At 38.5% G+C, this 23,393-nt stretch overlaps 4 protein-coding genes across 4 annotated transcripts; 3 read left to right on the top strand and 1 right to left on the bottom strand.

The window, feature by feature from the left end:
- Positions 1 to 933: 933 nt before the first annotated feature.
- On the bottom strand, positions 934 to 4,287 carry syngr2a (synaptogyrin 2a). Its single transcript, XM_034711821.1, has 4 exons — positions 4,025 to 4,287; positions 2,634 to 2,871; positions 2,357 to 2,490; positions 934 to 2,245 (listed from the first exon to the last, which is right to left on the bottom strand). Exons 1-4 carry the CDS (start codon positions 4,121 to 4,123, stop codon positions 2,039 to 2,041), a joined length of 678 nt encoding a protein of 225 aa, XP_034567712.1. The 5' UTR covers positions 4,124 to 4,287; the 3' UTR covers positions 934 to 2,038.
- A 1,517-nt stretch (positions 4,288 to 5,804) lies between these two features.
- Positions 5,805 to 16,219, top strand: LOC117832697 (transmembrane channel-like protein 6). Its single transcript, XM_034711933.1, has 20 exons — positions 5,805 to 6,028; positions 6,738 to 6,826; positions 7,014 to 7,145; positions 7,224 to 7,373; positions 7,462 to 7,570; positions 7,656 to 7,743; positions 7,814 to 8,080; positions 8,690 to 8,910; positions 8,997 to 9,141; positions 9,611 to 9,754; positions 10,068 to 10,225; positions 12,572 to 12,662; positions 12,852 to 12,949; positions 13,032 to 13,127; positions 13,226 to 13,301; positions 13,397 to 13,530; positions 14,983 to 15,159; positions 15,323 to 15,401; positions 15,610 to 15,686; positions 15,808 to 16,219. The coding sequence occupies exons 1-19, from the start codon at positions 5,973 to 5,975 to the stop codon at positions 15,661 to 15,663; spliced, it is 2,364 nt and encodes a 787-aa protein (XP_034567824.1). The 5' UTR covers positions 5,805 to 5,972; the 3' UTR covers positions 15,664 to 15,686; positions 15,808 to 16,219.
- Positions 16,220 to 16,343: 124 nt separating this feature from the next.
- Positions 16,344 to 19,038, top strand: LOC117832698 (heterogeneous nuclear ribonucleoprotein A1). Its single transcript, XM_034711934.1, has 5 exons — positions 16,344 to 17,887; positions 18,069 to 18,160; positions 18,254 to 18,349; positions 18,472 to 18,615; positions 18,715 to 19,038. The coding sequence occupies exons 2-5, from the start codon at positions 18,074 to 18,076 to the stop codon at positions 18,838 to 18,840; spliced, it is 453 nt and encodes a 150-aa protein (XP_034567825.1). The 5' UTR covers positions 16,344 to 17,887; positions 18,069 to 18,073; the 3' UTR covers positions 18,841 to 19,038.
- A 1,226-nt stretch (positions 19,039 to 20,264) lies between these two features.
- On the top strand, positions 20,265 to 21,824 carry cenpx (centromere protein X). The gene is made up of 5 exons (XM_034711394.1): positions 20,265 to 20,366; positions 20,864 to 20,915; positions 21,021 to 21,074; positions 21,161 to 21,249; positions 21,655 to 21,824. Exons 1-5 carry the CDS (start codon positions 20,331 to 20,333, stop codon positions 21,667 to 21,669), a joined length of 246 nt encoding a protein of 81 aa, XP_034567285.1. The 5' UTR covers positions 20,265 to 20,330; the 3' UTR covers positions 21,670 to 21,824.
- The last annotated feature ends 1,569 nt before the right edge of the window (positions 21,825 to 23,393 follow it).

Genomic DNA, 23,393 nt, shown 5'->3' with positions numbered 1-23,393 from the left:
TACCTCTTCAGTAGTACGAATAAGACAAGTTACTCTGTAAAATAAAATTAATAAAGAATAAAAGTCTTTCAACAGTTTTTGATGGTTTTTGTCATTAATTTTAAGATTACAGTTACAAAACATTTTAGTGGTGTGATAAGAAACTAATAAAAAGCATGTCCACTAGCACAAAACTAGAACTATGGAAGCTTTTTTTATGTCCAAGTTATGTAAACCTTCCCCAATACGTGTCAATTCTAGAGGTTTATTTTTATTTTTTTTCTCTTCATGATTCTTTAATCATCACTTCGAAGATACATTTAACCTTTATTTTTATTACTATTATTACCCTTAATTTAATTATTGTAATATTCATTGCTTTATTCAGCTATTTACCTGTTTACTTATTAGAAGCACATAAATACAATTATTTTATTTAATATTATTATCTTTTATATCCATTTTATTTTTACATGTATGTATGTATGTATATACAATATATATATAGTTATTATTTCAATTTGTATACGTATATATTATAAATTTTGCTTTTTTTCTATGTGTATATATATGCATTCATATGACTGTGTAAAACATGGAAAAAACGTTTGAAATAATGGACCTGTATTGTAAAGTTTGCATTTTGCCAATAAAAAACAAATCTTGAGAAAAAAATGTAGAGGTATAATTTGGCACACAACCCTTGATATAAAATCAAAAAGGGACATGACATACTTGTCTTAAAATAACACTTCTAACACAACTTTGTCGTAATAGGAAATCTTTGTCTAGCTCTTGTGTAAACTATATGCTAATATCTGAGCGTCTTTCCGCCATCACAGTGCAGTTCATCAGCACAATCACTATTCAAATATTTGCCAAAAGAGCACCGCCCTGCACCAAGTCCGGCTTTGTCTTTACAAGAGGATGGAAATCATAGTCTGACTCAAGAGGTTCAAAATGAAAAAAAAAGACTTTTATTTGGCAAACCATGTGTAATACAGAGTACTGTACAAGGCACTTACATGTGAAACAAGTGTAAAGCCACTGAGTACGACAGTGAAACTGCAACACGTGTACAAGGCACATCAACAGTGTGATAAAGGTGAGAAAAAGTGAGCAGAGACAGTTACAGAAAAGAAATAAGGTTTGATTGTCAAAATAATAAATATACTATTTAACCCCTATATCACCGAATTCTTGAAGTAAATCCTTGGCTGAACTGGATATTCCCAATAAAAATGACAACTGTTAACTGCACTCATGAAAGGCACATTCAACTACAACAGAGATAGCTTGTACAATTAAGTTTGGCTCCCTTAAAACAAAACATTCTTTAAAATAAACAAAACTGTAGCAAGTTTACTTTAAAAGAATAAAATCGACTATCTTGGATCAGATATTGGCAGAAAAAAGGCTAAAAGAAATTATGTTGTTTTTTTTCAGTGCATAAAAGCTTTTTTCAGTGGTTGATTATTAAAAAGGAAACGCATTGCATTACAGTAGTTTCAAAGGGATTATTCTCAATGCACCCATTGGTTAAATAATAATGGGTTTCTTTCGTGGTCAGTTAACAATACCCGATGAACATCAGTGTTATTGAGCTGCAATCTGACGGTTATGAAAACATATCTACATGTTCGAAACAGTAACATATATTCACAATGTATATCCCAATAAAGTATTTTAAAGCTGATTTCTTGAGTAAACTGAATTAAAAATATCAAACTGCACTCACACATTAAACAAAAAGGAGAACTGAAAAAACAACATTGTTTGGTGCAAAGAGAAAGTTGGCACAGTCCTCACTCTTACCAGGAAGTTTTCCGAACAAAAAATATGACTGACTTAAGTCTGCCGTGTGTGAGTGACACAGCCAACACCCATCAAACAACTTCCAACATTGAAATGAACTCAAAAAACACATCAGTGCACCCAAAACACGTTCTGCAGGACGAACTAGGAGTGCAGGGAGCAGTCCAAGTTGTAAATTAAACCATTGGCACACATATTCATTTAAAAATCCCCTGGTAGATTCGAGAGTGTGAATCTTAGTCCATCAATAAGTTGGAGGCTGGTACTCCCCTGGTTGCTCCTGGCTGTTGGAGAAAGGAGACTGCTGGTAGCCTGAAGGGCCGCTGCTGCTGCTGGCGTACGGAGCAGGCGGGAACGGGGAGGAGTGGTCATTTGCGGGGTCTCTGTAGTCCTGGTTAAACTCATCTACACCCTGGCGATACCTTCCAATCCCAAAGTAGGTCAAGAGCGCCTTTGGAGAGAAAAAAAGTGAGTGGTGCTTTTTTTAGTGGACACACTGTGCAAGATTCTGTATCATTATACGGTTTTGTTAGTCAAATTCTCATAGTGGTGAGAGTCTCACCCAGGTGATAATTGAGAAGAAGGAGAAGGCAACGACAGCCCGCGCAGCATCTCCAGGGACAGACGGGTTAGTGGTTTTGGACCACTGGTTGGCCAGGTAACAGAAGCAGATGAACCACAGTAAAGTCCAAACAGCTGTTTTATAAATACATTTAAAACAGAAAAGAAAATAATCAGGATTAAGGTTAAGTATGCAGTATGCAAGAATGTAGTTCCTCTTTTTGGACACAGTTCCTTTATTCTATTAAAAGCAATCTACAGTGTAAACCGACTCTCACCTGAGAAGACTAAATCTCCTGTGACGATATATTTTCTCTCTTTGGCATTGCTGATTTGTGGGAGGTAGGCATCCAGTACAAGGAAGACAACACACGCCAAGAATGCCAAGATTCCGATTCCCACACCGTAGCTGCAGGCGCTGTCATTCTCATTGAACATGCATTTGGTTTCTTCCTTGGTGACTGGATTAACGTAGCCTTCTGCCGTGATGGTTGCAAAGACCACAATGGAGAACAACTGCAAAGAAGGGACACACAGGGGTTAATGCCAAGGAGGGAGGAGGTGAAAAATGCATGCTTTAAGTCAAGAGGCCATGTGGGGGCACATGATTCTGATCACATGATTCACATCACAAGAATGCTTTCACTTTAAGAGGATATCTAATCTACATAAAATCATATATATATATAAATGTGAAATACATAATCCATTCAAACACAGAGTGTGGCCTAAAGACGAGACATACCTTGTGTTCCTGACTACATATGACCGTGACTTGAAGGCACTGGCTTGGTAAATTATAGATCTCACATGATTGGTGTGCTGCTTTTTTATGGATGACACTACTGAACTTGATAGAATGTGGTTCTTGGTGCTTCATTTCACAAAGTAAAACGTGTTTCCATGCATTGTCAGAACTTGTTTTTATTGCTTTGACTTTTCAAGGACTTAACAGTTAATCAATGTAGAATACAGCAGTTAATTACTACTGTATATCCTTCTTTTATCCATCATTGCATTTCTGCTCTGGTTTCCTGTTGCTTTATAAAATAGATGTGGGTTTTATAGATTATATTTTTGACTCTTTCAGTGCCTCATAATCCCACTCACTCACTGAGATCCTAAGATGTTCGGGAAAGGAAAGAGGAGATAAGGGAAACAACCTTTGTAGCTACTTTGCAAAGGAATACAGTTAAATATTAATGTTGCAACTGTCGTGTATACATGACTAAGCATTCTACACAGCAGCAACATGGTCTTGATTAAGTACACAGAAGTGTGCAAACAAGAACAGAACAACAGCTAACGTGAGAAAAAAATAATGTATACACTTTCCCACACAGAAAACAATCAAGATGAAATATGTATATACTATGTGATGCTTGAATTAATCCAGTAAAGAGAAATTAGTGTAAAGTTGTAGGGAAGGTAGTGTGACACAGCACTGAACATGCTAGCGATCGTTAGCTCAGAAAACTGCATCAAATTTTCACTTATAAAACATTTATATTAGATTTCAATCCAACTCTAACTTCATGTCCAGTATTATCAGCTCATAGAAGTAACAAATTCGATCACTGACAGATTTGTATCGACCCACATCTGTTAACATAAATACAACTTGTGATGTGACAGCTGCTAGCTTGATCGTTTCCGTGTCCTCACTCACCCAGCTCAAACAGCGCAGAATGGTCTGTGGCTGCTTTATAAAGTTCTCTAAGTCAAAAGCACCGCCAGCCAACGAAGCCCCGTAAGCACTGCTCTGCATTTTTTCACCTAAAAGTGCCGGTGGAACAACTAAAGAACCAACTGCGAGACGATCTTTCTGTCAAAGTTGACAGTTTCGTTTTTATCAAACAGCTTCCTGAAAAGTTTTCAAAGACCGCCCCACTCCGAGGCGTCCACGCGCTCCTCGCAAACTGCTAGTGTGGAGATCAGTAAATAAGCATGCGTTCAAGTCATGTAAAAAAATCGGAAAAAAACAGTTCTAAACTTTGACAGTGTGAAGACAGTCCGCCGCGTTTGGGAACACTGACCATAGACACTGACAGGGGATGACTTACTCAGACATAACTTAAATAAAATAAACGTCGGTTTTATGGACAAATCATTTTGATTATTCTTTTATTTTTTTTTAATCCATCTTGAAAATGAACGTTTTGACCATTCGTAATGTTTCATAAGGCTGTATCTATCAAATGTAATAGAGTTACCTAGTTTACTCATGAAATGAAAATACATTACATCTTCATTCTACTTACTAAATGTTGTTTCGCCATTGTGACTCAAAGCTAGGTAACACGCCACTACGACATTGGAATTTGGGAAGTCCAAGCATCATATGAGCACGTGAATGCATGGAAAGTACCGTAGTGGCGTTAGATAGTTGTCTTTTTAGACCATAGACTGTAAAAAATATGGACGTAGTATCCGTGACGTCACCCATCTGTTCCTGAGAGCTGTTTTGAAGCAAATCGACGGCGGCAGCCATATTGGTAATGCGGAACTCAACTAGGCAGAGTGTGACGTAGTGTGAGTCTCTTAGCCAATGGCTGTGTGTTCCCGACCGGGAGTCACGTCAGTTATGTCCTTATTTGGGCAAAACTCATAATCTTAATATCTTCTTAACCGTCACGTTAGAAAAAAATTCACCCCCCGTACAGTGTATGCCATTAGAGAGATTAGCGTTGTAGGGCCAAGCCGTTTTTTGAACCAGGCTGTAAACATGTTTATTAATGCTGCAAAGATCGTCTTTTTCCCATTCATATCTATGTGGTTTCCGGTGTTTCTGCAGCCAGCCTCAAGCGGATTTTCGATGTATTGCAGTTTATATCACTTCCGCATTGGCTTCATCGTTTGAGACCGGAGTTTGCCGCTTGTTTTAGACAGAAGTATCGATCACCAAGGAAAAGCAGTGCCAAAGTGTTAATAAATGAAATTTACTATTAAACATTTACATTTCAAAATATTTTTTTCCTTCTCTAAACATTAGATTCATTAAGGTGTGTTTTTATTGTCTAATAATGCAAGATCACCTTTTCTATAATTCGAGTAGGCTGTTTAATTTACTAGGCTGTTTGATGACGTACTACCTGCGTTTTAATAAAGTTAATAATGGCAAAATTATTATCGTGTTTCTAATTAACTTGTACTACAAGCAGCTTGCTTGTAGAAAAAAAAACAACACTTTAACTTTTTGAACTGTAGTTCGTCTCTGTGACCACTTTAGGGAGACAAACACTAATTATTCTGGATCACATAGGCCGACTGTCTGCTCCAACTGTCTTCAAGAACATGTCATAATGCTACTATTACTATAATTAAAAAACAAAACAACTACCAGTGCTGCTACATTATTTTTTGGTAACGTGCCCTCATGGACCATCAATAAAAAGCACCTAAGTGATGCTTTACTGATTTCCTTGGCTGCATCTTTACAAATTGCAAATAAGGCACAGCTGCGTGGGGGCAGAGAGAGTGAGAGAAAGATAGAGGAAGTGTTGCACTCTGACAGACAGTCAAGATCAGTCTGAAACATTATTATAGGTAACCCACAGCTCTCTGACCCACAATGTGATGCTAAATATGCAGTGAGAGAACAGAGATCATCATTAACCATGGCACACAGCGTGAGCTTCAGTGTCAACATTTCTCAGATGGACTCAGACTATGAGTAAGTCCTCTTTCTTCAACAACTGCTTTACTTTTGCTTTTCATATAAGTGAATGAACAAACGATTTATGACATTTGCTCTGCTTCTTGCTGCTACAACAACGTGATGAATTTGGTGATCATATGTTTTCAAAAGCATTAAAGGTAATTTAACTCTTGCCGAGAATTGGAAGTTTATTACATCCAACTGATTCAGTTGTATAAATTTCTTTTCCACCTATAATTCACACACGTTGTTTAAGTTCATGCTCTTAAGGCCTGAAAGGAGACACCTCTCCTCTGCTTTTGTAGCTGAAGCTTTGAGTGAAACTAGTTTGAAGGCACTTCCTTGAAATTTGAAGCATCTTTACTTTAAAGTGGATATTATTTGAGTTGTGTATGTAAATCCACAAAGTGGACGAAGTGATAAAGATTTATGTCCGTGAGGGTTCTCAGTCATCCAGGTCATGGAATTCCAAAGCTTGATCCTCAAGGCAACTGGACTGGTAGAAATTCTTGAAGACGTTTCACCTCTCCTCCGAAAGGCTTCTTCAGTTCCTTTCGGAGGAGAGGTGAAACGTCTTCAAGAATTTCTACCAGTCCAGTTGCCTTGAGGATCAAGCTTTGGGATAAAGATGTATCATGCCTCCTTTACTGTACCTGCCACAGTGTTGAGGGTGCTCAAAAATAGGATACTGTTACCACTTAGTACTAATATTGCTGTCCATCAGGAACATTGGAGAAGGTGAACTGGTTCATGACTCAGTTGCCAGCACCCGGAGGTGTCCTGAAACCATCCAGATGGCCGTTATAAGGAAAGGTACAACCACAGAGTGTCTTCCATTTGCTTGTTTAATCTCAGTTCCACTGGTGCTATTGGTTGATTGAGAAAACATTCCTCATTAGTTTGTAAATAACCAACAAATCTGCAACAACAGTTACACTTTGCTTGAATATAATTTGTTCATCTCATAATAAGTGATACGTTTTCATATGTATGTTTTCAGCCTCTTGGTCAACATCAAGCAGTGATACAAGCGATGAGACAGTTGACAGGGAGCAGAGGACGTCTCTGCAAAGACACTGCTGGTCAGCTGCTACCCTAAAAGTCCTCTCATCGATGCCCAGTCGCACCACTGGTAAGAGAAAAACCTCTCTAAATATCATTTGTCTGAAGTGTTTGCTGATAACAAAAAGGAAGTTGTCTGTCCACACAGGGCATAATGGTGCTGCAGTTATTTCCCAGCATGACAAACACTTGTCACAGCAACATAGACACCAGACTGGCATTCAGGACTCTCCTCAACCCTCCAGAATAATCCAGGATGACTTTGCCCCAGCAGATATTGAGGAAATCAGTACTGAAGGTAGACGGAAAATGCTAACCTGCTTAGTTGGAATGGTTTGCCCTACTCTTTACATTAGAAATCAATTTTCGGACTTGTTGGTTTACAGAAAACAAAGTGGAGCAGTTGGCGTCCCATCTCCGAGGCCTCTCAGTAAGTGAGGGCATATGCAAGCTGCGAGCTATGCCGCATAGCCTGGTGGATAAGATGAAAATCAGGTACATGTTCATCTGAAAGCATCCAAAAGTCTGTGATGTAAAGAAACTATTTTGAGGAGTCTGTCTGTCACATATCTTTCCACAGGCGGATTGCTTTCAGGGATGTCGCTGAAAGTTCCCTCATCAGCAGAAATATTCCGTGCTACAGTCGCCTGAGTGTGTACATTTCCAGGGTGAGTACACAATATGCTGTATGACATTTCTTAATGTATATTTGTCTAACACTTATTGCTCTTCCTTCAGACTTGGCGTAACTGCCTGTTCAGCTGCCTCCCCATCCTCGCTTCCCTCCAGTTGTGGCATTCCCCCATGAAGACGCTGAGTGGACGTTTTGGTACCGGCGTGCTCTCCTACTTTCTCTTTCTCCGGACCCTTCTGCAATTCAATCTCCTCCTCTTCGTCATCAATGGTCTGTTCCTGGTCTTCCCTCAAGCGGTCCACCCTCCTAGTCCTCCACTTAATGACTCTCAGGGTGACTCTTTCACCGGTCTTGAACTTCTAACAGGCACGGTAAGATAGCATGGAGCAGCAACAGGCTGCCTGTAGCTTTTCTTTGCATTTGAAGGTGGCACATTTCCTTTTGTTAGTAATTTAAATAGTTAGTGTCAACAAGCATCTTTTATTCCTCAAAGAATGAAGCTCAGAAGATTGATATGTTGCCACTCTGTTGTTACTCATCAAAGAAAATCTTATTAGTGGCTTAAATAAATGCTATTACGGTAATTAGTGTGAGTGCATGTATACTTCATACCACCCCAGCATATGCCAGTGGGCCACCCCAGTCCAATCAGTCTGGATCTGACCTTGCTATCACCTCTCCTGGTGTAGCCAATGGTTTGCAGGCCATTATTTCATTTTCTGCGCATTACCTTTGTTTCCAGTCCGACTAGCAATGTAAAAATACAGGTTGCAGCTGAAGTAGGAAATACAGAAACACTAGTTGACAGAACTGCTTAATCTATAGACGGAAATCCGAATATGACGCAGAATGAATAGGCTATCAACATCTTTATGTTTGGCGTCAGGTTTTGCACATAATATCACAAAACTATGCTTGTTTTCTCTCCATTTCTCACATGTTTATTTAGTGGCAGATCTCTATCTTGTTGTCTTCTGCAGGGTTACCTCTCCCAAAGCTTAATGTTTTATGGCTACTACACCAACACCATCTTCCACACTTGTCCAGCTGCTGACCAGACCCACAGATCCACTGTTGCATCACCTCATCAGCCAGTCTGTGATAGAAATAAGCCCCAGATAGTGTCATACAGCATACCTGCAGCCTACTTCTTCACCATCCTCATCGCCTTCTTCATTATCTGCATTATCCTGGTGTACAGGTTGGACAATGAGTGGATTACTTATGCATTAACTTAACCCTACCTATATCTTTGTGTGGTTTCATTGCCTAACTGTTGTCTTGCAGCATGTCCAAGTCCTTCGGGAGGAGTTTTCAAGTCCTTAAGTCGAATGGGAATCTGGCCGTGAAAGTTTTCTGCTCCTGGGATTTTAAAGTCAGCAAGAAGACGTCTGTGAGACTGCAGTCTGAGAAAATCAGCACTCAGCTCAAAGTATGCATTCTTTTGAACACTTCCACCAACACACCAACACATCTGTTCAGATGCAAATACAAACTGACCTTTGTTTGGGAAGAAGATGGCCTCCATTTTCTTTCCAAGCAGGGTTGTCAAAGTTTCCTTGATTTTGAAACATATAAAATAATGATTACAAAATACAAAGATGAATACACTGGCAACAAACTTGGTCTTCAGATGTAGGCATTTGCTTAGTCACTTGATATTACACTACTTCAGTTAATGCAAGTGGTTCACACACAGGAAGTTTTAAAGAAACATTTCACACCCCATGTGTCTGTTCAGAGAACGCTCTTTAGCGTACGAAGGGAGGCCAAAATAAAGGCAATTTAAGAGACAAATGTTATCTGCTTGAAAGAGCAATATCATTGATTACTGGAGCATCAACAAGCTGTGAAGATAAATGAAATTTAACTGGTTTAACTTTACAAACTTTCCCACACAGGAGCTGTTGTCTGAGTTGATCAGCGGGGAACCTACAAAGAGCTGCATGCAACGCCTCTGCCACCTCATAGTGCATCTGGTAGCATGGTCTATATGTCTGGCCAGCATCCTCCTGGGCACCTCAGCAGTCCACTTCCTATCAGAGGTACAAAAGAGAAAACCTGCTGTGCAGTCAAACATGACAGAGTTCCTGTTCATCAGAGCAGCAGTAGGGACATTTTCTCAAGATCATACCACAGAAATGACAGTGATGAAGAGGCACGCTCATTAACTTCTCCTTTTTGTTTCCGGGCGTTTCACACGTCTCACACTGTTGATTTTTAAAAAAGCATTATGTTTGACTGTCACATATGACAATTCCCTTTAGAGTCATGTAGGAACAATGTAAATGGTCCAGAATTGTTGATTGATATAGATCATGTATACCTGACTTGACCTTCGAATATTTTCCCACACAGAGGGACATCAAACGGAGTACTTTCAAAGAAACTGAGCTGATAGTCCTGTCTTCAGTGGTGTCTGGCATTAACCTGCTGCTCCCTGGCCTCTTTAACCTCTGTGCATGGATAGAAAAGCACGACTCACCCAGCGTTAGAGTCTATGTCTCCATCTTCAGGTGAGTATGAGAACTATGAAACGACATCAAACTGAACAGTCATCTTTCTATTTATGAAGACAAACAAACAGATCAACAACAACAGATAGTAAAAACAGTACACTACCGTTCAAAAGTTTGGGGTCACTTAGAAATGTCCTTATTTTTGAAAGAAAAGCACTGTTTTTTTCAATGAAGATAACATTAAATTAATCAGAAATACACTCTATACATTGTTAAGGCTGTAAATGACTATTCTAGCTGCAAACATCTGGTTTTTAATGGAATATCTACAAAGGTGTATAGAGGCTCATTTCCAGCAACCATCACTCCAGTGTTCTAATGGTACATTGTGTTTGCTAATCGTGTTAGAAAGCTAATGGATGATTAGAAACATCTTGAAAACCCTTGTGCAGTTACGTTAGCACAGCTGAAAAAGGTTTTGCTGGTTAGAGAAGCTATAAAACTGGCCTTTCTTTGAGCTAGTTGAGTATCTGGAGCATCACATTTGTAGGTTCGATTATACTCTCAGAATGACCAGAAAAAGAGAACTTTCATATGAAACTTGACAGTCTATTCTTGTTCTTAGAAATGAAGGCTACTCCATGCGAGAAATTTCCAAGAAACTGAACATTTCCTACAACGATGTGTACTACTCCCTTCAGAGAACAGCACAAACAGGCTCTAACCAGAGTAGAAAGAGAAGTGGGAGGCCCCAGTGCACAACTGAACAAGAAGACAAGTACAGTAGAGTCTCTAGTTTGAGAAATAGACGCCTCACAGGTCCTGAACTGGCAGCCTCATTAAATGGTACCCGCAAAACGCCAGTGTCAACGTCTACAGTGAAGAGGCGACTCCGGGATGCTGGCCTTCTAGGCAGAGTGGCAAAGAAAAGGCCATATCTGAGACTGGCCAATAAAAGGAAAAGATTAGTATGGACAAAAGAACACAGGCATTGGACAGAGGAAGATTGGAAAAAAGTGTTATGGACAGACAAATCGAAGTTTCAGGTGTTTGGATCACACAGAAGAAGATTAGTGAGATGCAGAACAAGTGAAAAGATGCTGGAAGAGTGCCTGACGCCATCTGTTAAGCATGGTGGAGGTAATGTGATGGTCTGGGGTTGCTTTGGTGCAGGTAAAGTGGGAGATTTGTACAAGATAAAAGGGATTTTGAATAATGAAGGCTATCACTCAATTTTGCAATGCCATGCCATACCCTGTGGATAGCGTTTGATTGGAGCCAATTTCCTCCTACAACAGGACAATGACCCAAAGCACACTTCCAGATTATGCAAGAAATATTTAGGGAAGAAGCAGGCAGCTGGTATTCTGTCTGTAATGGAGTGGACAGCGCAGTCACCAGATCTCAACCCCATTGAGCTGTTGTGGGAGCAGCTTGACCGTATGGTACGCAAGAAGTGTCCATCAAGCCAATCCAACTTGTGGGAGGTGCTTCAGGAAGCGTGGGATGAAATTTCTTCAGATTCCCTCAACAAATTAACAGCTAGAATGCCAAAGGTCTGCAATGCTGTAATTGCTGCAAAGGGAGCATTCTTTGATGAAAGCAAAGTTTGAAGGACAAAATTATTATTTCAACTAAAAATCATTATTTCTGACATTCTCAATGTCTTGAGTATATTTTCTATTCATTTTGTAATTCATTTGATACATAAAAGTGTGAGTTTTCATGAAAAACACAAAATTGTCTGGGTGACCCCAAACTTTTGAAGGTTAGTGTACGTATATTACGTATAGTGAGCAGGTGGTCTTGCAAATTAGAATCTCTACAGGGTGAGCAGCACTCTCACAGTCAAGTTTCATCATCATCATTTGTCTGCTCATTTGGTATAATTCACATTGAACTGAACATTTCTATTGATGGTATCATTAGAAATGATACACATTTCTAATAGATCACAAGATGAACAGGCTTAAGGTCATTATTTCCCCGACACTTAAGACCAGCCAGAGACTGAAACTAGCGTTTTGCCACAGTGTCAACAGGCAGGAGGCAAAATGCCTGAGTCCTTTCCCTTGATCAACCTGATCGTGTGTGATCAGTGTGTGATCAGGTTGGTCGGGGCATCCCTTTTTGTATTGAGAAGGAATTACTGTTATGGCGTTCTGACCAATCAGAACAAAGTATTTAACACAGCCAGGCAATACACATGGTTAGAATATGTCTAATATTAGCAATAAAGGTATAGTAAGTCAAATATAAGTGACCGGTAAGGCAAAAATAACCAATCTTCAGAGTTATTAACAAACTCTTTTTATGTAGATTAAATTACTTCTCTTTAAAGTATTCATTTATTACTGTATTGAGGGTGTTATAAGACAGACAATCTTGTCATTGTTTTCTCAGGAACCTGTTGCTGAAGGTCAGCATTGTTGCAGTGTTGTGTTTCCGCTGGTTGGGCAGAATTGCTGTAGAACCAGAAAGTCATGGTCTACAGGTAAATAAACCTCTTCATACTTCAGCTTGTCATAATTATATATTTGGGGCAACAATTAACTGTGCTTTGTTTTTTACCTCAATTATCGCTCTTTGGAAAAAACTAAAAGAATGCTTTTATCTCTGTAATCTCATCAGCCCTGATAATGTGAGCTAACCTGAGAACTGGATGTGTTTCTGTTATCCACAGTGTTGGGAAAGCTTTGTTGGGCAAGAGCTGTATCGCCTGCTCCTGATGGACTTCATCGTCACTGTGCTTTACACTTTTTTAGGAGAATTCCTGTGGAGGCAAGTTGGTGCTTTAACCCCAGTCATGTAACTTTTAGAAGCACTCACTGACTGAACCCAAAACTTTATCTTCTCTCTGTAGGCTCTTTTTCAAACAGGTGCTTAAAAGGAACAGGAAGCCTGTGTTTGACATTGCTCGTAATGTGCTGGAACTCATATATGGACAGACTCTTACTTGGTAATAACATGTTATACCATATTGAAGAAATTATCTTATTTGGATAATCTTATCGTATTTAGAAGGAAATAAAAATTAACATTATTGGTTCTTTGCAGGCTTGGCGTGCTGTTTGCTCCGCTCCTTCCAGCAGTCCAGATTGTAAAACTGTTTGTACTATTTTACATGAAAAAGGTTGGCGCATCAGAAGGTGTTTTTCAACATCTCAAAGTGTGTACTCATATTTCCACGATGTTTCTTGAACATTCTTTGTCGTCTTTCTTTCTTAGAGTAGCCTACTACTCAACTGTCAGGCCTCCAAGAAGCCCTGGAGGGCCAGCCAGATGACAACTCTGTTCATCTTTCTTTTGTGCTTCCCCTCATTTCTCGGTGCTGCCGTGTCTGTCACTTATGCAATTTGGACGTAAGTACAACAAAAAATTGTCCCATCTCTCTCCATGACAAGGATGCTCACACGCAGTTTCGACAATTTGTAAATTCCTCGACTGAAGACCACATTTTTCTAAACACAGGACAGCCTGACAATGTGCTCCAAGAATACTGGCCAGACTGAACGTCTGGGTGAGAGTATGAGATTAAAAATAACAATAATGACTATGATGTTACATTTAACTTTTATTTTGAGTGTGTTGACATCTATACACTACTAAAATAACTCCTGGGTAAATATTTTTTCATGTATTATGAAATGACCGAAAAAGTACACCCAAATTTCACGACAAAACTATAAATTGAAATATTTCATGTTAACTGACCAACAAATCTGAATATTAGAATATTTCCTAACATTAAACAAACAAAAAAAAGGATTCAAGATACAGAAATATCAAACTTTTGGAAAGTATGTACATTTATACAAACAATGCTTGGTTGCGGCTCCTTTACCATGAATTACTGCATCAATTTGGTGTGGCATGGAGTTGATCAGCCTGTGGCGATGCTGAAGTGTTATTAAAGCCCAGGTTGCTATCATAGCGGCCTACTGCTGGTCTGTCGGGTGTTTGACATCCTACTCTTGTCAAACACCTCACAGATTCTCAATGGATTTCACCTCAGGTGAGTTGGCTGGCTAATTAAGCACAAAAAAATTATTGACAGCAAACCATTTGATAGTTTTGGCACTGTGGGCAGGTGCTTAGACCTGCTGGAAAATGAAATCGGCATCTTCTTAAAGCTTGTAAGCAGATGGAAGCTTGAAGTGCTCTAAAATCTTCTTGCAAACAGCTGCGTTGACTTTGGACTTGATAAAAACATAGTAGACCAACACCAGCAGATGACATGGCATCCCAAATCCTCACTATAGGAATTTCACATTAGACTTCAAATACCTCAGATTATGTGCCTTTCCACTTTTCATCCTGATTCTAGGACCTTGATTTACAAACAAAATGCACCTTGTGCACTGTTTCTTTCCATACTTTTCCCTTCCAGTCAACTTTCTATTCATATGCTTTGATACAGCGCTCTGCAAACAGCCAGCCTTTTGACCTTCCGTGGCTTACCCAGCTTGTGAAGGGTGTCGATGATCATCTTCTGGACAACTGCTAAATCAGCAGTCTGCCCTACGTTAATGAATCTGGAACATATTAACTGATGAAAAATATGTAGTTTTTTTATGATATTCTAATTTTTCAAGGTGCATCGGTACATTTGTCTGTGCTTCAGACCTCCATCACTTAGCATCACTCTTTCACTGGGTGACATGTTCCCTCAGTACAGCACAAATCACCTTACATGGATTCTTAAACCTGTAATTCCAATGATCTTGAGGTTGGGGATTAAACAGTTTCAAAGGTTTTCATGTGAAGATAAAACTGGGCTTCATGTTACAAATCATTTTATCTGTCCTCCTCAGGACTAAACCCTCTTCAGGGTGCGGCCCTTTCAGGAACCTTACCACCATGTTTGAGTCGGGGCAGATGTGGGCTCAGGAGCTGAAAGACTCTCACCCCATCCTGGCCTGGCTTAGCTGGGCTTACAACACTCTGCTGGAGAATCCACTGGTCTTGTTCCTCGCCACCGGAGTATTTCTGTGAGTGATTGAAGAAAACACTACTGTGTCCAGACACTGTCCAATTTTTCCATTATGATATCATTCCATATTTCATATTCCATTGATTGTGTCCTTTGTAAACTGTGGTCCAAGGTGTTAACAGGGTGTCTCCCTGTTGAATACTGTTGATGCTTTTTTTCAGAATGGTGATATACTTTCAAGCTCAAGTTGTTGACGGCCAGAAGAGAATCATAAGTCAGTTGGAAAAGCAAATTGAAAACGTATGTATAGTCCATTGTTTTCCTGTCTAAAGTTACTTCATTTGCAAATTTTTGGTCACAAACCACACTGTCAAAATTCAGATTTTGACATGCTCCTGTAAAAATAAAGAGGTAGTATTTGCAGTAGGATTGAGTACTTTGATGGATGGATGATCAATATTGATTTTGATAAAATGAAGAAGGATCTTTACATTTCTTTTTTACCCAGGAGGGTAAAGACAAAAAGTTCCTCATCACCAAATTGCAAGACCTTCATGAATGAAGTGGTCTGGTTTCCCCTCCCAGGTAAGGTGACGAATCTCAATGTGGTCAACACATTTTTGTCTATTTGTTCTATTTTCTTATGATATTTATAACCTAGTGAGCACTGTCTTCCATTTAAAAGCTTTTCCTCCTTTCCCTGTAGTTTGTGGCTGAACAACATTCACAACATACTGGAGCAGTTTGGAGAGATTATCTTGTCAGTGAAAAGCATCTTCTCTTTGATATTCTACGCTTGAATTTCACCTCTATCAGAGATGTCACTTAAAAGCAGCTGTAAAAATACAGTGAGTGTGTTGTGTTATTTTGTATAGTTAATCTGCCTGTCAATTTAAAACACATTCTATAATTTTGGAGAGTCCTTGATTTACTGGATGAACACAAAACAAAGTCAGCATATATCATCTTGTTTCTACTAGTATTTATTTCTACACAGAGCTCCGTTGTCTATGATGCAAATGTCCAAGTGTTTTTATGAAAAAGTTCAACATTTATTATCTTGAATGTATCTAATGAAAAGTCAAAATAAATATGTTACAGATTGTTTGCTGTTGGAACAACTGACTCGATGTTTTGTTTGCAAATTAGACAAACAAACGGTCTGTTTCTCTGGAATTGCTGTTTCCTTTATCTGATTGGCCCAACATTTTTTGTACTTCTCTGGGTCATACATCTAAACATAGTGTTAATAATCACTTATTATGTTGCGGCATTTACTTCACATTTTGGGAACCGAATTTTGTGAAGAGCTGAATATGAGCTTGTGTCCGTGTGTATGTTGCTCACTGACTGCCGCTATGATTTACAATTCTTTAAGATGAACTTAAATCAGACATGCTAGAGCTGCAGTTGCCAACTTGACCTAAACACAACCTCCTGCTTGTAGCGGTGTCCAAAGTTTCCTTCAAACCTACTGTCTGGGATAAAATCTGGTTAGAAAAAATATTTAGAATTTTGAGCACAACACATATAGTAGAATTACTACTTTTGAAAGCTGTTGTTAATTTGACATGAATCAACAAGCTGGTCCTTCATTTATCAAAAACATAAAGTGTTATATTTGTATTACATTTTAGACATAAAGCTAGGCCACCATTTGACTTGTCAGTTAATGGTGTGCTCCTGGAACAGGTAGAAGTTAAACTCCTTGGTGTACTGTCAGACGGCCGACTGAGGTAGTCAAAGCACATTGAGTAAGCTGTTGTACCTATGGTGAGTGCTGTTAACAGGAGATGCACTAAATTCCTACCACAACATTTCGTCTCTTGAGTTACACAAATATTAGTTCACACTTGGTCCCTGAGTCTTTCTAAATAAAATCGATTATTTGTTGCATAAAACTACTTTACAATCATAAATGAAGAAGCACTCAGTCATTTAAATTTTGTTACATTTTCAATGATTAGTCACTCACTGTATCGACCTATCATATAGAAAATTGGTCATATACTGTATTTCATTGATTGGATAGATGTTATATGGACAGTTGCTATGTTTTTGGTCTCTGATTGGCATTCTTTTTTTTTCTCTTGTCTGCATATATATTTCTGGTTAATGTCATGTTTGTCACAAACTGTCTGATTGGCATTCTATTAACTCATACATCCTTACATAACTGAAAATTATATGAAATGAATGATGAAAAAAAAAGGTTATGTCGGTGCTTTCGTGACAACAAAAAGTATCTGTATGTAGAAGAAATGTATTATGCTGTATCTACTCTTGCTTTGCTGTTTGCACAGAGTGTGTGTTATTTGCTGAAGGTTTAACTCTTTATTCATACTTGTATTATCCATAAGATCTACACAACTTGTAGTGAAGACGGTTGGTAACTTTTCTGTAGTGTAATAATAAAAATAGAGAACAATGCCTTGAAACATCATTTTCTCACGAATGATTACAAAGTAGTCAAGCAGCTTAAAACTAGATCGACTTCTTGCTTCACACTGCCATGAAATGTCACACTTCAGAAGAGGTTGCTTTAACCAGCAATCTAAAAACAACATATTTTCAATATTTCCCGTTCCTGGCTGAACAAGTAAGGGGGGTATTTTGAAAAGTTAATTGAACCTGTAAATTCACAAGAAAATTCAAGTAGGAGGAGACTTTTCTTGTTGTGACAAGGACACTATTTCAACCTATGCTACAGGATAATACTCTGTCAGTACTCTAAGACAGTCCACTCAACTCTATTGGTTTCATTAACAGCTCTGAAATTACTGCAGGTAAGCATCAGCTTTCTTATTTTCATGTCTTATCATCAAAAAAGGAGGTTGTACATTTTAAAGTTTGTTCTTTAGACTTCTTTAAGCTAATCTTCATTTTATATTTTCGGTCCAAATTGATACATGTTCTGGGTTCCCCTTTGCACAATGTTTAAAAATATTTCATTTATCTTCTCTCCAGATAAAATGGAAGTGAAGACGGCACCTAAAAAACGAGTTTACATCAGCATGCCAAATAAGTACTTTGCTGCTCTCGCTGAAAAATATGAACTGGTGAATAATTTCTCTCATTCTAATGAAGCATTACTTTTTTTTAAATACACTACAGCATGACAAAAAGTTAATTGATTTTCTTTCATTTTGCAGGACCATGGATTGGTTATTAAAGACCTGAATCCCTATGTTAATGAAGGATATGTAAGAGCTTACTTTAGAGACTGGGGTACTGTCACAGCTTGTAAGGTGAAGACAAAAAAATACTCCTGTATTCAATTTTAAAAATATTTTTGTATAAATAAAGGAGTCTTGTGACCTAATAAATACAAGAAAATGTAATGTTTCCCAATCTATCCAATGGACCCCAGGTGAAGAAGAATCCAAACTCAGGGGAGCCAAAGGCTGTGGCGTATGTAAGGTTTTCCACAGAGGATGAAGCAGACAGAGCAGAGTGGGCTGGTCCTCACTACATAGGAGGGGATGTGGAAGTGAAACGTGTTGTTAGCCCAAAGGTGAGCCACATCTCTTGTCTGCTGTTGGAGCTATTTGATTTCAAAAGTGCTTTGTTTATGGTAGTGTCTTCAGTTGATTGTAACAAAGCTGTGTTTCAGATGGAAGAGGATGCACAAGAGGAGATTGCTGCAGTCACCACCAGCAAGCCTCGCCCTCGGCGTTCAATGGGCATAGGATACATACTGGAGGATGCTCAGTGGTTAGATGATGAAGGTGAAGAATAAAAATATACGGTGCTACAGTTAATTTATTTTACAAAATATGCATATGACCATCAAAGACGACAGCTTGGCCATAATTCTCCTGTCAGCCTCCTGTTATCCGTCCTTGGTAGAAGTTTTGTATGGAAATGTGTTTACTCTAAATGGGATTTGTTTCATTAAAATAAATATTTTTTGGCTAGCAAATTGTATGCTGTTGCTGTTGCTGTTGCTGTTGCTGTTCTTTTTTTTTTTTTTTTTTTTATGTAAGCATATACTTTTCACTTATTTGGACACTGTTCTAGGTATCTTTTACAGATTGTTCTTATTCATGTAACAAGCTCTCTCTCTCTTAAAACTTCAAAGAAATGTGTTGTAAAAAATAAAAAAGGAAAAAAAAACAAAAAGTTGATTCTGATTCTTGTTTAGTGTTTTTCAAAAAAGTAGGGAAGTTAAAAAAAGTTTAAAAAAAATTAACTCTGACTTTTAACCCTCTAAACACTGTTAGGGGACATGATTGTCATTAAATCAAAAAATTAAATTTTTAAAAATATATTTTAAAAAATTACCAAAATACTTACACCAAAATCTTGCTCCAAATTGTAAATGGCAAGATTTTTTATCTAATAATTTCTCTCCAGGTCTTTCCATGCTCTTGTCATGCCAATTGCCTTTTAAAGAGAGGACATAAAGCTATCTTCTCTGATGGACAACACGTCACACCCCCTGCAGGAGACCAAAACAACACTTGGTAGCTCGTTCAGTTGCAGACTTCTTCACCCGCGGTGTCTCACGGAGAATTACCGCAGGTCTTTTCTTCCTGCAGTGGTCAGACTTTATAACCAACAACAACCTCAGCAAAACGGACTCATGTGCAATATCTAACCCATATTTATTAACGTGCAATAATTACTCATTCCTCTCGTCTTACATGTGCAATACGTTTTTTCTACTCATTTTCTTAGTTCTGTTCTGTACATTGTTTTATACCTATGCTACAAGTCTGCACATTTTTCACCGCGTCACTGGTTTTGTAAATATTTGTAAATTAACTTATTTAGTTGTGTATATACTTTCTAAAGATATGCTTATTTTTACTTCTTTATTTTTAATTGCTAATAACTTTTAATAATTGCTATATATGCTATTGTTTGATTTATACTGTTTTGCACTGTCTTTGCTGCTGACACTTAGATTTCCCAGTTGTGGGACGAATAAAGGATTATCTCATCTTATCTTATCTTAAAAACAATTGTCACAATTTGTACCTCAGAAAAAAAAGTTGGTCTTGATAGACAAATGATCCTAATATTGCAGGCTAATTCATTGGATCAAAAAATACACAATAAACCTCGAAAATTAGGGGGCGAAATGACATGAAACATCCTCCGTTTTTTTTTTTCAGACTTTGCTATTTCATTTGTTTACTGCGAATAGTGGGCGGTGTCAATAACGTCAGAGAAGGTTAACCAATCATAACGCAGAGCGCCAAGTTTCTTCGTAGCGTCACAAACATGGCGGAGACGGAGGCAGAAATCGGGTTCAAAAAGGTAGGAGTAACAATATATCTCAATTTTCATGACTGTGTATTCTGTACCGCAAACCCATACGCTAAATTAGGAATGAATATCGTCTCTTTTCTCCAGAGAGTATTTGATTACATCCGTTAAATATTCCTGTGTGGTTCATAGGAAGTGTGTCGGGCGTTTTAACTTTCCACCTTGTTAAATTGTCAAATGCATTCCCATAATATATGTACGCCGAATTGAAGAACGGCTCATTGTGATGTATCCTGGATATCATGATGACAGTATAATCAGTGTTAAAAGGTCATTTTCGCCTGAAGAATGTCAATTTTAACTTTTCCAAAGGCAGTTTGGTATTTTTTTTTTTTTTTTTTACAGCTGCGTACGTGAACTCAACAGCAAGGTACACATAAAAAGCAGTAATAAGGAAAGTGTAAGGAAAGGTTCTGATAATCTTTTTGAGTCAACTTTCTGTTCATGACATTCTGCCCATTTCCACTCCTTTTTCTTCTCATTTACAGGAAACCGTCACTAAACTGTTGACAAGTTTCTTCAAGGAGAACAAAACCAAACGTGAGCAGAATAATTAATGTTTCCTTCCTCAAAAATGCTAAGTGTTTTACTTTGATTCTCCACCAAACCTCAACATGTCTCACTCCTATTCTTATATTATTATAGTGAGTGGTGATGCTGCGCTGCTCATGGCAGAGATGCTCAGAGTCTTCGTTCAAGGTGCATAGTCCTGTTGGGTTCAGCTGCATACAGCTTGCTGCATAATGAAACCGAGTATGATAATGTATGTGTTGTTCTATTTACAGAGGCTGCTGCACGATCACAGAAACAAGCTGAATCTGAGGACTGTGACCAAGTAGACATCGAGCACTTTGAGAAGATCCTTCCTCAGCTGGTGTGTGGCTCAATTAAACTGGAGTGTATACTTTGATATACTATATTTATTTGATGGAACCAAATAATAATTTCAGTTATATTTTTATTGTTCACTAAGTAATTCAAGGCTTTCTAGGAGACATTATGCTTCTTTCTATGTCCTGAATTACTTTTGTTTCTGTAATGTGCACTCTGAATAATTTAATTTAGTCTCTGGGTCTCTCTGTGCAGCTACATTGTTATTATTATTATTATTATTATTATTATTATTATTATTATTATTATTATTATACATTATTATACATTATTATCCCTATATTGAAGATAGTGACATGTTTTATTGCATTGTTTTAAGCAGTGAAAATGAAGTGCTTTTCTTATCCTGACCTATCCATAACAATGTAAAATTGATTTTTCAATGCAGCTGCTGGACTTCTAGCAGAATGATGCCACTGGATGGAGCCAGAGTGTTGCCTTCAATCCTCCTCAATCCCTGCATTTACAAGTTATGTTTTACTTATGTTTATGTTTTTTGTACAAATGCATTTTCATGACTACTTAAATGTATTATAACATAAAGATTCTTATTCTGTATTATTGGAGTTGTTTGATTTTAAGTGGAAAGTAGCAGTGCTGTCCGCACGCCTCCTTGCCACCACCAATAAGGCCCACCTGTGCTTCCCTGTGCAACAACAGGTGCTTCCAGCATGCTCCATGGCGCCCTTCATCAAAGCCTCCTGGAGCAGTTGGAAGCAATTAGAGTAATAAGGGGAGCAGCCAGTCCCTTAGATGATGACAAGTGCCAGGAAAAAAGGAGTACCCCCTCCGGCCACTTTGAAGTTCCCTTTTGCTGTCCTGCGATGTTTAGTTAGAGGTGGGGGGGAAGGGCAAAGGGGACCTCTGGCACAGGGGGAAAGTTGAATGTGAGTGTGCGTGCACGAATGTGTGCATGTGTTAGCCAAACACGAGAGGAGACCACACGCATAGATATTCTGTTTGAAAGGAAACATAACAAAACACATTGGAACATGGTCCAAGAAGAGTAGGGTGTAATTCTGAAGGTAAATAAACAAAAGAGGCGAGTAGTAGAGGTGCTTTCTCTCCTTTCATCACAGCAGAGGAGGAAGTTGGACCTGTGAGGGAGAGGGTAATGTGGGGTTTTCTAACCCAAGTGCCTCTGATGGCTTTCCACCGATCGTCTTTTTCACCAACGTGTCTTCACTGTGAGTCAGCATAGCTGTACAACACCTCACTCTATTTATTTGTGTGGCCCTCGGGTGACTCACTGCGCTTACAAATGCTGCCTCAAAGACAGCTGGAAGCAACTTAGGCAGAAGTCAAGAGTCCAGGCTCAGATAGGTGCTCAAGGACATAGCACCTGGAATTTGACCCAGCACCTTTTTAAGGAGAGCCCAGACTGGATTTGTGTTTCCCAGGAGTCACTTGCACAGCAGGCCTTCAGGAGAAGGTGCATTAAGTTGAATGATGTTTAGTTTAATGATGCCATGAGGACAATTGGCACAAAAAGATCTCTGTGAAGATAATAATTTGCTTAGGTAGTCATTACAGTTATTCATAGAAGCAACTTCAACCCTTTTAAGGTCATATATAAAACAAATTATCTCTTCTACAAAGAAACAACAACTATATACTTTTACTTTTGATCATTCCTGGAACAAATCTGTCACAAGTCAGGTTTTGAAAATAGAAGAAGTAATATCACTGTTTGTTTCCTAGAATTTTGTATCATCTCCAAACATCAGTCCTTTTAAATGAAATAAAAAGTGTTATTCTGCTCAAGATCTCACAGACTGTTTTTTCCTCCAGAATGAGTTGTTGGAAGGAGTCAGAACTGGCAAAGTAATACACTACCGTACAACTTTTCTCCTTATGCATCTTAGTGGAACAAATTACATCTGAAGGCAGCATTATTAAACATACGAAAGCAGTTAAGACAAGAATGGGGAGGGGCATTGAAAAGAGTAATGAGTTAAAGCTTTTCTTGATCATACATTAAAGGCAGGGAGTGTCGACAGCCGGTCCAGACGCTTTGGAGAAGCTCTCGAGCGAGAAGCTTTTCCCAGGAGACAGAGACTGATCCGTCTGCAGCCTTCTGGCTGCTCTTTGGACAGCGCTTCACGTGGGATCAGGCCCTCAATACTT

This window comes from Notolabrus celidotus, chromosome 20 (genome assembly GCF_009762535.1).
Source record: "Notolabrus celidotus isolate fNotCel1 chromosome 20, fNotCel1.pri, whole genome shotgun sequence".
NCBI classification, from domain to species: Eukaryota; Metazoa; Chordata; class Actinopteri; order Labriformes; family Labridae; genus Notolabrus; species Notolabrus celidotus.
This window is presented reverse-complemented; position numbering and strand designations above follow the sequence as displayed.